Here is a 12,111-nt window from a genome sequence, read left to right as displayed (position 1 = left end):
GTGACTGGTGCCTTGGAACCGCAGTGACTGGTGCCCTGGAACCACAGTGACTGGTGCCCTGGATCCACAGTGACTGGTGCCCTGGAGCCAACAGTGACTGGTACCCTGGAACCACAGTGACTGGTGTCCTGGATCCACAGTGACTGGTGCCCTGGAGCCAACAGTGACTGGTGCCCGGGAGCCACAGTGACTGGTGTGCTGGAGCCACAGTGACTGGTGTGCTGGAGCCACAGTGACTGGTGCCCTGGAGCCAACAGTGACTGGTGCCCGGGAGCCACAGTGACTGGTGCCCTGGATCCACAGTGACTGGTGCCCTGGAGCCACAGTGACTGGTGCCCTGGAGCCACGGTGACTGGTGCCCTGGAGCCACGGTGACTGGTGCCCTGGAGCCACGGTGACTGGTGCCCTGGAGCCACAGTGACTGGTGCCCTGGATCCACAGTGACTGGTGCCCGGGAGCCACAGTGACTGGTGCCCTGATCCACAGTGACTGGTGCCCTGGAGCCACAGTGACTGGTGCCCTGGAGCCACGGTGACTGGTGCCCTGGAGCCACGGTGACTGGTGCCCTGGAGCCACGGTGACTGGTGCCCTGGAACCACAGTGACTGGTGCCCTGGATCCACAGTGACTGGTGCCCTGGATCCACAGTGACTGGTGCCCTGGAGCCACGGTGACTGGTGCCCTGGAGCCACGGTGACTGGTGCCCTGGAGCCACAGTGACTGGTGCCCTGGAACCACAGTGACTGGTGCCCTGGAGCCACGGTGACTGGTGCCCTGGAGCCACAGTGACTGGTGCCCTGGAGCCACAGTGACTGGTGCCCTGGAACCACAGTGACTGGTGCCCTGGAGCCACAGTGACTGGTGCCCTAGAGCCACGGTGACTGGTGCCCTGGAGCCACGGTGACTGGTGCCCTGGAGCCACGGTGACTGGTGCCCTGGAGCCACAGTCACTGGTGCCCTAGAGCCACAGTGACTGGTGCCCTGGATCCACAGTGACTGGTGCCCGGGAGCCACAGTGACTGGTGCCCTGGATCCACAGTGACTGGTGCCCTGGAGCCACAGTGACTGGTGCCCTGGAGCCACGGTGACTGGTGCCCTGGAGCCACGGTGACTGGTGCCCTGGAACCACAGTGACTGGTGCCCTGGATCCACAGTGACTGGTGCCCTGGATCCACAGTGACTGGTGCCCTGGAGCCACGGTGACTGGTGCCCTGGAGCCACGGTGACTGGTGCCCTGGAGCCACAGTGACTGGTGGCCTGGAGCCACGGTGACTGGTGCCCTGGAGCCACGGTGACTGGTGCCCTGGAGCCACAGTGACTGGTGCCCTGGAACCACAGTGACTGGTGCCCTGGAGCCACGGTGACTGGTGCCCTGGAGCCACAGTGACTGGTGCCCTGGAGCCACAGTGACTGGTGCCCTGGAACCACAGTGACTGGTGCCTTGGAGCCACAGTGACTGGTGCCCTAGAGCCACGGTGACTGGTGCCCTGGAGCCACGGTGACTGGTGCCCTGGAGCCACGGTGACTGGTGCCCTGGAGCCACAGTGACTGGTGCCCTAGAGCCACGGTGACTGGTGCCCTGGAGCCACGGTGACTGGTGCCCTGGAGCCACGGTGACTGGTGCCCTGGAGCCACGGTGACTGGTGCCCTGGAACCACAGTGACTGGTGCCCTGGAGCCACGGTGACTGGTGCCCTGGAGCCACGGTGACTGGTGCCCTGGAGCCATAGTGACTGGAGCCCTGGAGCCACGGTGACTGGTGCCCTGGAGCCATAGTGACTGGAGCCCTGGAGCCACAGTGACTGGTGCCCTAGAGCCACGGTGACTGGTGCCCTGGAGCCACGGTGACTGGTGCCCTAGAGCCACGGTGACTGGTGCCCTAGAGCCACGGTGGCTGGTGCCCTGGAGCCACAGTGACTGGTGCCACAGTGACTGGTGCCCTAGAGCCACGGTGACTGGTGCCCTGGAACCACAGTGACTGGTGCCCTGGAGCCACGGTGACTGGTGCCCTAGAGCCACGGTGGCTGGTGCCCTGGAACCACAGTGACTGGTGCCCTGGAGCCACAGTGACTGGTGTCCTAGAGCCACGGTGACTGGTGCCCTGGAGCCACAGTGACTGGTGCCCTGGAGCCACAGTGACTGGTGCCCTGGAACCACAGTGACTGGTGCCCTGGAGCCACGGTGACTGGTGCCCTGGAGCCACAGTGACTGGTGCCCTGGAGCCACAGTGACTGGTGCCCTGGAACCACAGTGACTGGTGCCCTGGAGCCACAGTGACTGGTGCCCTAGAGCCACGGTGACTGGTGCCCTGGAGCCACGGTGACTGGTGCCCTGGAGCCACGGTGACTGGTGCCCTGGAGCCACAGTCACTGGTGCCCTAGAGCCACAGTGACTGGTGCCCTGGATCCACAGTGACTGGTGCCCGGGAGCCACAGTGACTGGTGCCCTGGATCCACAGTGACTGGTGCCCTGGAGCCACAGTGACTGGTGCCCTGGAGCCACGGTGACTGGTGCCCTGGAGCCACGGTGACTGGTGCCCTGGAACCACAGTGACTGGTGCCCTGGATCCACAGTGACTGGTGCCCTGGATCCACAGTGACTGGTGCCCTGGAGCCACGGTGACTGGTGCCCTGGAGCCACGGTGACTGGTGCCCTGGAGCCACAGTGACTGGTGGCCTGGAGCCACGGTGACTGGTGCCCTGGAGCCACGGTGACTGGTGCCCTGGAGCCACAGTGACTGGTGCCCTGGAACCACAGTGACTGGTGCCCTGGAGCCACGGTGACTGGTGCCCTGGAGCCACAGTGACTGGTGCCCTGGAGCCACAGTGACTGGTGCCCTGGAACCACAGTGACTGGTGCCTTGGAGCCACAGTGACTGGTGCCCTAGAGCCACGGTGACTGGTGCCCTGGAGCCACGGTGACTGGTGCCCTGGAGCCACGGTGACTGGTGCCCTGGAGCCACAGTGACTGGTGCCCTAGAGCCACGGTGACTGGTGCCCTGGAGCCACGGTGACTGGTGCCCTGGAGCCACGGTGACTGGTGCCCTGGAGCCACGGTGACTGGTGCCCTGGAACCACAGTGACTGGTGCCCTGGAGCCACGGTGACTGGTGCCCTGGAGCCACGGTGACTGGTGCCCTGGAGCCATAGTGACTGGAGCCCTGGAGCCACAGTGACTGGTGCCCTAGAGCCACGGTGACTGGTGCCCTGGAGCCACGGTGACTGGTGCCCTAGAGCCACGGTGACTGGTGCTCTAGAGCCACGGTGGCTGGTGCCCTGGAGCCACAGTGACTGGTGCCACAGTGACTGGTGCCCTAGAGCCACGGTGACTGGTGCCCTGGAACCACAGTGACTGGTGCCCTGGAGCCACGGTGACTGGTGCCCTAGAGCCACGGTGGCTGGTGCCCTGGAACCACAGTGACTGGTGCCCTGGAGCCACAGTGACTGGTGTCCTAGAGCCACGGTGACTGGTGCCCTGGAGCCACAGTGACTGGTGCCCTGGAGCCACGGTGACTGGTGCCCTGGAACCACAGTGACTGGTGCCCTGGAGCCACGGTGACTGGTGCCCTGGAGCCACGGTGACTGGTGCCCTGGAGCCACGGTGACTGGTGCCCTGGAGCCACAGTGACTGGTGCCCTGGAGCCACGGTGACTGGTACCCTGGAACCACAGTGACTGGTGCCCTGGAGCCACGGTGACTGGTGCCCTAGAGCCACGGTGACTGGTGCCCTGGAGCCACGGTGACTGGTGCCCTAGAGCCACGGTGACTGGTGCCCTGGAGCCACGGTGACTGGTGCCCTGGAGCCACGGTGACTGGTGCCCTGGAGCCACAGTGACTGGTGCCCTGGAGACACAGTGACTGGTGCCCTGGAGCCACGGTGACTGGTGCCCTGGAGCCACAGTGACTGGTGCCCTGGAGCCACAGTGACTGGTGCCCTAGAGCCACGGTGACTGGGGCCCTGGAGCCACAGTGACTGGTGCCCTGGAGCCACGGTGACTGGTGCCCTGGAACCACAGTGACTGGTGCCCTGGAGCCACGGTGACTGGTGCCCTGGAGCCACGGTGACTGGTGCCCTGGAGCCACGGTGACTGGTGCCCTGGAGCCACAGTGACTGGTGCCCTGGAGCCACGGTGACTGGTGCCCTGGAGCCACAGTGACTGGTGCCCTGGAGCCACGGTGACTGGTGCCCTAGAGCCACGGTGACTGGTGCCCTGGAGCCACGGTGACTGGTGCCCTAGAGCCACGGTGACTGGTGCCCTGGAGCCACGGTGACTGGTGCCCTGGAGCCACGGTGACTGGTGCCCTGGAGCCACGGTGACTGGTGCCCTGGAGCCACAGTGACTGGTGCCCTGGAGCCACAGTGACTGGTGCCCTGGAGCCACGGTGACTGGTGCCCTGGAGCCACGGTGACTGGTGCCCTGGAGCCACGGTGACTGGTGCCCCTGGAGCCACAGTGACTGGTGCCCTGGAGTCACACTGACTGGTGCCCTGGAACCATAGTGACTGGTGCCCGGGAGTCACATTGACTGGTGCCCTGGAACCATAGTGACTGGTGCCCTGGAACCACAGTGACTGGTGCCCTGGAACCATAGTGACTGGTGCCCGGGAGTCACATTGACTGGTGCCCTGGAACCACAGTGACTGGTGCCCTGGAACCATAGTGACTGGTGCCCGGGAGCCAACAGTGACTGGTGCCCTGGAACCATAGTGACTGGTGCCCTGGAGCCACAGTGACTGGTTCTCTGGAACCATAGTGACTGGTGCCCTGGAGTCATAGTGACTGGTGCCCTGGAGTCACATTGACTGGTGCCCTGGAACCATAGTGACTGGTGCCTTGGAGTCACAGTGACTGGTGCCCGGGAGCCAACAGTGACTGGTGCCCTGGAACCACAGTGACTGGTGCCCTGGAGCCACAGTGACTGGTGCCCGGGAGCCAACAGTGACTGGTGCCCTGGAGCCACAGTGACTGGTGCCCTGGAGCCACAGTGACTGGTGCCCTGGAGCCACAGTGACTGGTACCCTGGAGCCACAGTGACTGGTGCCCTGGAGCCACAGTGAATGGTGCCCTGGAGCCACAGTGACTGGTACCCTGGAGCCACAGTGACTGGTACCCTGGAGCCACAGTGACTGGTGCCCTGGAGTCACATTGACTGGTGCCCTGGAGCCACAGTGACTGGTGCCCTGGAGCCACAGTGACTGGTGCCCTGGAGCCACAGTGACTGGTACCCTGGAGCCACAGTGACTGGTGCCCTGGAGCCACAGTGAATGGTGCCCTGGAGCCACAGTGACTGGTACCCTGGAGCCACAGTGACTGGTACCCTGGAGCCACAGTGACTGGTGCCCTGGAGTCACATTGACTGGTGCCCTGGAACCATAGTGACTGGTGCCCGGGAGCCAACAGTGACTGGTGCCCTGGAACCACAGTGACTGGTGCCCTGGAGCCACAGTGACTGGTGCCCGGGAGCCAACAGTGACTGGTGCCCTGGAGCCACAGTGACTGGTGCCCTGGAGCCACAGTGACTGATGTCCTGGAGCCAGGGTGACTGGTGCCCTGGAGCCACAGTGACTGGTGCCCTGGAGCCACAGTGACTGGTGCCTGGGAGCCACAGTGACTGGTGCCCCTGGAGCCAGGGTGACTGGTGCCCCTGGAGCCAGGGTGACTGGTGCCCTGGGAGCCACAGTGACTAGTGCCCCTGGAGCCGCAGTGACTGGTGCCCTGGAGCCACAGTGACTGGTGCCCCGGGAGCCACAGTTCCCGGGGCCCCGGGAGCCACAGTGACCGGGGCCCCGGGAGCCACAAACAATAATAAGGCAGAAAGGGATAAAACACCTGACAAGTGTAGTAACGTGATTATATTTACCGCAGGTGGAGGCTGGCGCGCGCGTCACGTACTGCCTCACACCGGCAGGGAGGGCGGAGCCACGGCTCGGGCAGCTGCCAGAGCCACCACCCTCCTGCAACATCAACTTGCCCTCAACCTCCTTCAATTCCTCCGCCTGCTGCGATGCCGTCGCCGACTGCTGCGGGTACCCGACCACCGCCATCTACGCCGTTCTGGGCTTCTCTAGATGCTGGTGGAAATACTCAGTGACGTTAACGTCGCCGAGAGAGCACGCCAGTGACGCCATGGATGAGGGCGTGGCTACAGCGTCGCGGGGCGGGCCTGAGGTGACAGGAGTCGGCTGGTCGCTGCCATGTAGTCTCTCTTCTCTCCTGGCCATGAACTGCCGGGCGCGGGCGGAGGGACTGGCGCGCAGATTGCAATCCCGTGTTCGAATCGGCTCGAACGGTTCCTCGGCGTTCGAGGAAACGTCCCTGGTGAACCCGGGACCCGAGGACCACTATGCGTCCATGGAGTACCGGCACTCCACACAGGGCCCCGAGGACCACTATGCAGCCTTGGAGTACCGGCACTCGTCCTTCGACGGCACGCACATGGATCTTCTGGAAGATTCGAAACTTCGTCCCATACACGTAGTGACATCAGAACCAACGTTACATCTGTGTCTGCCTTCACCTCCCCCCCTTGGCAACCTGCCCGAGCAGGACTCCGATGTGTACTATGACTTCGACCTGGCGAGCCCAGACGAGGTGCTGGAGGGCGAGGAGGAAGACGAGGAGGAACAGCAGCAGCAGCAGCAGGCGCATCAGCAGCAGCAGCAGGAAGTCGAGGAACACCAACATAATGAAGCCGGTGAGAGGCCCGAGAGTGGCTGTGTCACCTCTGTCACCTCCCCCGTCATGTTCGACAACGAGAGAGATGACGAGGAGAGTGAGGAAGCAGACTCCGCGACCCCCGGAGAGCTCTTCCCGCCGGAGGAGTCCCTGGTCTGCTCTCCTGACGCAGACCTCCGCGCTGTCAGGCAACTGCTGTCCTACTCCTCTCTTACCGACGCCTTGAGCTCCACGGCTGAGCCAGCTGCAAACTACGGCTCTTGTAAACAGGCTGACAACTACGGCATTTATGAACAAGGTGACAACTCCGGCACTTGTGAACAAGACACGGACTATAGCACTTGTGCACAAGTTGACACTAGCAATTTTGAAAATATTGACAGCAGTAATTATGAACACGGTGACAACTACGGCACTTGTGAGGAAGGTGGTAAATACGGCACTTGTGAAGACACTTGTGAAGTAGTTGACAACTACGGCATTTGTGAAGAAGTTGACAACCACGACACTTGTGAGGAAGTTGACAACCACGACACTTGTGAAGTTGACAACCACGGCACTTGTGAAGTTGACAACCACGGCACTTGTGAAGAAGTTGACAACTACGACACTTGTGAAGACACTTGTGAAGTAGTTGACAACCATGACACTTGTGAGGAAGTTGACAACTACGGCACTTGTGAAGTAGTTGACAACCATGACACTTGTGAGGAAGTTGACAACTACGGCACTTGTGAAGACACTTGTGAAGTAGTTGACAACCATGACACTTGTGAGGAAGTTGACAACTACGGCACTTGTGAAGACACTTGTGAAGTTGACAACCACGACACTTGTGAAGTTGACAACCACGACACTTGTGAAGTTGACAACTACGGCACTTGTGAAGTTGACAACTACGGCACTTGTGAAGAAGTTGACAACCACGACACTTGTGAAGTTGACAACCACGACACTTGTGAAGTTGACAACTACGGCACTTGTGAAGTTGACAACTACGGCACTTGTGAAGAAGTTGACAACTACGGCACTTGTGAAGAAGTTGACAACTACGACACTTGTGAAGTTGACAACCACGACACTTGTGAAGAAGTTGACAACCACGATACTTGTGAAGAAGTTGACAACTACGGCACTTGTGAAGAAGTTGACAACCACGACACTTGTGAAGTTGACAACTACGGCACTTGTGAAGTTGACAACTACGGCACTTGTGAAGAAGTTGACAACCACGACACTTGTGAAGTTGACAACCACGACACTTGTGAAGTTGACAACTACGACACTTGTGAAGTTGACAACCACGACACTTGTGAGGAAGTTGACAACTACGGCACTTGTGAAGTTGACAACCACGACACTTGTGAAGTTGACAACTACGGCACTTGTGAGGAAGTTGACAACCACGACACTTGTGAAGTTGACAACTACGACACTTGTGAAGTTGACAACCACGACACTTGTGAAGTTGACAACTACGGCACTTGTGAGGAAGTTGACAACCACGACACTTGTGAAGTTGACAACTACGGCACTTGTGAAGTAGTTGACAACCACGACACTTGTGAAGTTGACAACCACGACACTTGTGAAGTTGACAACTACGACACTTGTGAAGTTGACAACCACGACACTTGTGAAGTTGACAACTACGGCACTTGTGAAGTTGACAACCACGACACTTGTGAAGTTGACAACCACGACACTTGTGAAGTTGACAACCACGACACTTGTGAGGAAGTTGACAACCACGACACTTGTGAAGTTGACAACTACGGCACTTGTGAAGTTGACAACCACGACACTTGTGAAGTTGACAACCACGACACTTGTGAAGTTGACAACTACGGCACTTGTGAAGAAGTTAACAACCACGACACTTGTGAGGAAGTTGACAACCACGACACTTGTGAAGTAGTTGACAACCACGACACTTGTGAAGTTGACAACCACGACACTTGTGAAGTTGACAACTACGGCACTTGTGAGGAAGTTGACAACCACGACACTTGTGAAGTTGACAACTACGGCACTTGTGAAGTAGTTGACAACCACGACACTTGTGAAGTTGACAACCACGACACTTGTGAAGTTGACAACCACGACACTTGTGAAGAAGTTGACAATCACGACACTTGTGAAGTTGACAACTACGGTACTTGTGAACAAGTTGACAACTACGGCACTTGTGAACAAGTTGACAACTACGGCACTTGTGAGGAAGTTGACAACCACGATCCTTGTGAACAAGTTAACAACCACGGCACATGTGAACAAGGGGACAATTACGACACTTCTGAACAAGGTGGGAACAGCAATTGTGAACAACGTGACAAATACGGTACTTTTGAACAAGGTGACAACAGCAGTTGTGAACCAGGTGACAACAAGGTGACTAGTGAACAAAGCGAACCGTGTGTACAAAGTGATGAACACGAAGTTGCAGGTTGTGAGCGGCGTGGTTGTGCGTGTGCATGTTGTGATAGTGAGCAGGGAGCACACGAGGGCTCCACTCAGGTGGCTGGTGTGGAACCTTTACCTGTGTCGGGCACAGAGGGCGCTGGCGAAGCTGTGCCCGGGTGGTGTCCCACGACGGGTTCAGCGCTTGTGACTTCGCCAGTCGCCAAGTCGGGGCCTGATCAGTGCCACGCTTCTCGCGGCACTGCGCCGGTAGGGCCGACCCTCTCACCCGACTCCAATCCCAGTGGCAGCACGCTCACCCACTGTGCTTCGAGCGCGTACACAAACAGTGATCAGGAAATCAGTGAAGCATGTAGAGTGGAACACTGTGTGATGATCGATAATGAAGGTCAAAACAAAGTCGACGAAGGTCACGAACCAACCCAGGAGTGGGAAGGAGTGGACGGGCAGAGAGCAGCAGGGTTCGTGGCTAGCGTGACAGTCAAATACTCAGTCATCGAGACTGGGTTTACTGACGGTGATGGTAAACCAGAGATGGCACCCCGCTGGGACGATGAAACTATCGTGAAAACTTCCCCAGAAATCGAGGCTGTCCCCCGGGCTATTTCTGGCTGGACGCCCCCAGTTGCCGATTCTCACCTCTACACGCCCTCTGAGGAGCCTCGGGCCGCCATGGAGGCACGGGACGATGAGGCTGACCTTAGAGTACATGACGAGATATTCTCCATGGACTTGGACAACGAAGAGATTGAAACATTAGACGAAGATGCGGAAGGGAATGAAGAGGAAGTGGAAAACGAAGAAGATATTGAAGAAGAGACGATATTAACGGGGAAGTTCCGCAACATCCGGGGCTATACCGAGAGGGTTCGGCGGCTATCAGAGGAGGCTGAGGACCGGCCGCCATCTGTGACTGTCATTTCGTATGTAGAAGAGAGCATGTCTCAGCCTGAGGAAGCTAGTCAAGTCGCAGAAGTCAAAGACGTGGTTGAGGAGCACGTGTGCAGTGTCGAGCTGGCCTCCCAGCTATCAAATCTGCAGGTGGAAGATGTAGGCATCCAGGTAGATGCAGGCGACACTGAAGAGTCCTCTGACGAGGCCGAAAATCGTTCGTCGGAAGAAACAGATCCGGAAAGAGTTGAAGATTTTAAGATGCGGATTAAGCGCTCATCGTCCCTCAAGTGTGGGAAGACCCCGCCGGGCACTCCGGGGCGAAAGAAAATAGTACGCTTCGCCGATATGTTGGGTCTTGACCTGGCAGCGGTGCGGACTTTCCTCGGGGGCGGCGTCCCCCACGTGCCCCGCTCCGCCTTCTGGGACCTCCAAGTGGAAAACGAGGCAGCCGCAGCGTCCTCTGGCTACACTTGCCAAGTCACAGAGCCTCCTATTCCCAGGCGGTTGCTGACACCTCTCTTCCAGCAACCGGGAACACAAATCAACTTCCTGGAGCGGGTGAGGAACCAGCGGGTTGTGGTGGAGAACGTTGAGGTCGGGGACGATATGAGTGTGCGAGGCTTCGTCCGGGTCCTCAATCTTGACTTCCACAAGAGTGTGTGTGTGAGGTATACCTTCGACCACTGGCGCAACTTCCATGAGGTGAGTATCGTTGTTTCATTTCTGTTTACATATCGTAAGCAAGTCCAGAGATATTGTATTCACTTGGGCATAAAGTATGCAAACGAGTTTCCAAACTGTTGAAAAAATCCATATCGAGCTAACTATTATTTAGACCAGAGCTCACGTTCAGTGAAGAAAACACTTTGCTACTGCACTAAGTGATGGCATGTTTAAACGATACACAGAACAAACACGCTTATATGTACAGTCACTTTTTATCAGCCTCACTATACATGAATTCTGCATTTCGAGTAAGTATGAATGGTTTAGGGACTCGAAGCTGTAAAGACATGCCATATGTATATGAATATTCATAATTAACCATATATGTGACGTTTCGAAACATGTATTCTCATCTTTATATAATAAGGTTGACGGGCTTTCTCGTAATTATTTGCAAAAGTAACATACAATTTCATTTAGTATATGTTAAAGTTACATATAAACCAACAGTATTAAAGCTCAAAATTAAAATAAATATGAATTAAAGTCCAAATTTTGTGTTTTAACAATAAACATAACAAAAAAAAACAACTTATAAACGCACATACCACAATTTAAAAAAAAAACGATAATTCTTAAATAGTTTCAGAACGCTTATGTAACATGTGTTCCAATAGCTTAGTCTACGCTATCACCTCCCCCCCCCACTCCTCATCCCCCACCCCCCCTACTCATCCCCCCAACACCCCTACTCATCCCCCCCCTCCCCCGGAGACCCGAGGAGTAATTGACGAGTATTTTGAAACACACTTGAGCCACGGGGTATGGCTTCGCCCGATGCCAGAGAAAGATGCTTTTGCTAAGCCCTCGCTCTCATCCTCATTGAATTCCTTCCATGTTTAGACCACTCCGGGTATGACTGGTTGAACGTTCAGGCAGATAATGTTAATTAAGTTTTGTGGTTTGGTACTGGGGCTCTAAGGTCCGTCAACACTTCTGGAGGGTTATTAAGGCTTTTGTCAACTTCTGGAGGGTATATTAAGGCTTATATCAACCTCTGGAGGGTTATTAAGGCCGACCAACCTCTGGAGGGTTATTAAGACTTATCAACCTATGGAGGGTTATTAAGACCTATCAATCTATGGAGGATCATTAAGGCTTATCAACTTTTAGAGGGTTATTAAGGCCACCATAATAGCTTAATGACCAGCCAGCAAAGTCTCCATTAACTCTGAATATAGTCCAGTACTAAAGACAACTCAGTTCACATAGACTACGAGGCGGCAGGATACACCACTGGGAGTACCTAACCCCTTACCAGGGCGCTTGTGTACGTGTCGCGGCTCACGGTGCTGCCAGCAGTTGATCTGCAATAATGCAATGCAGCACGCGACCTCAGGTTGCAAGGTATCTCCCGCCAGTCCCAGTAGGGTCCAAAACCTGTACCAGTATTAAGAC

At 57.0% G+C, this 12,111-nt stretch overlaps 1 protein-coding gene across 3 annotated transcripts in view; it reads left to right on the top strand.

The window, feature by feature from the left end:
- Positions 1-12,111, top strand: part of LOC123752865 (uncharacterized) — a 156,096-nt gene that overhangs the window by 89,367 nt on the left and 54,618 nt on the right. For all 3 annotated transcript variants that reach the window (XM_069300115.1, XM_069300113.1, XM_069300112.1), the window contains one exon: positions 5,863-10,689. In XM_069300115.1, the coding sequence (XP_069156216.1) occupies positions 6,124-10,689 (4,566 nt within the window). In that variant the 5' untranslated portion in view covers positions 5,863-6,123. The remainder of the gene's footprint in view (positions 1-5,862; positions 10,690-12,111) is intronic.

This window comes from Procambarus clarkii, chromosome 43 (genome assembly GCF_040958095.1).
Source record: "Procambarus clarkii isolate CNS0578487 chromosome 43, FALCON_Pclarkii_2.0, whole genome shotgun sequence".
Classification (NCBI taxonomy): domain Eukaryota; kingdom Metazoa; phylum Arthropoda; class Malacostraca; order Decapoda; family Cambaridae; genus Procambarus; species Procambarus clarkii.
This window is presented reverse-complemented; position numbering and strand designations above follow the sequence as displayed.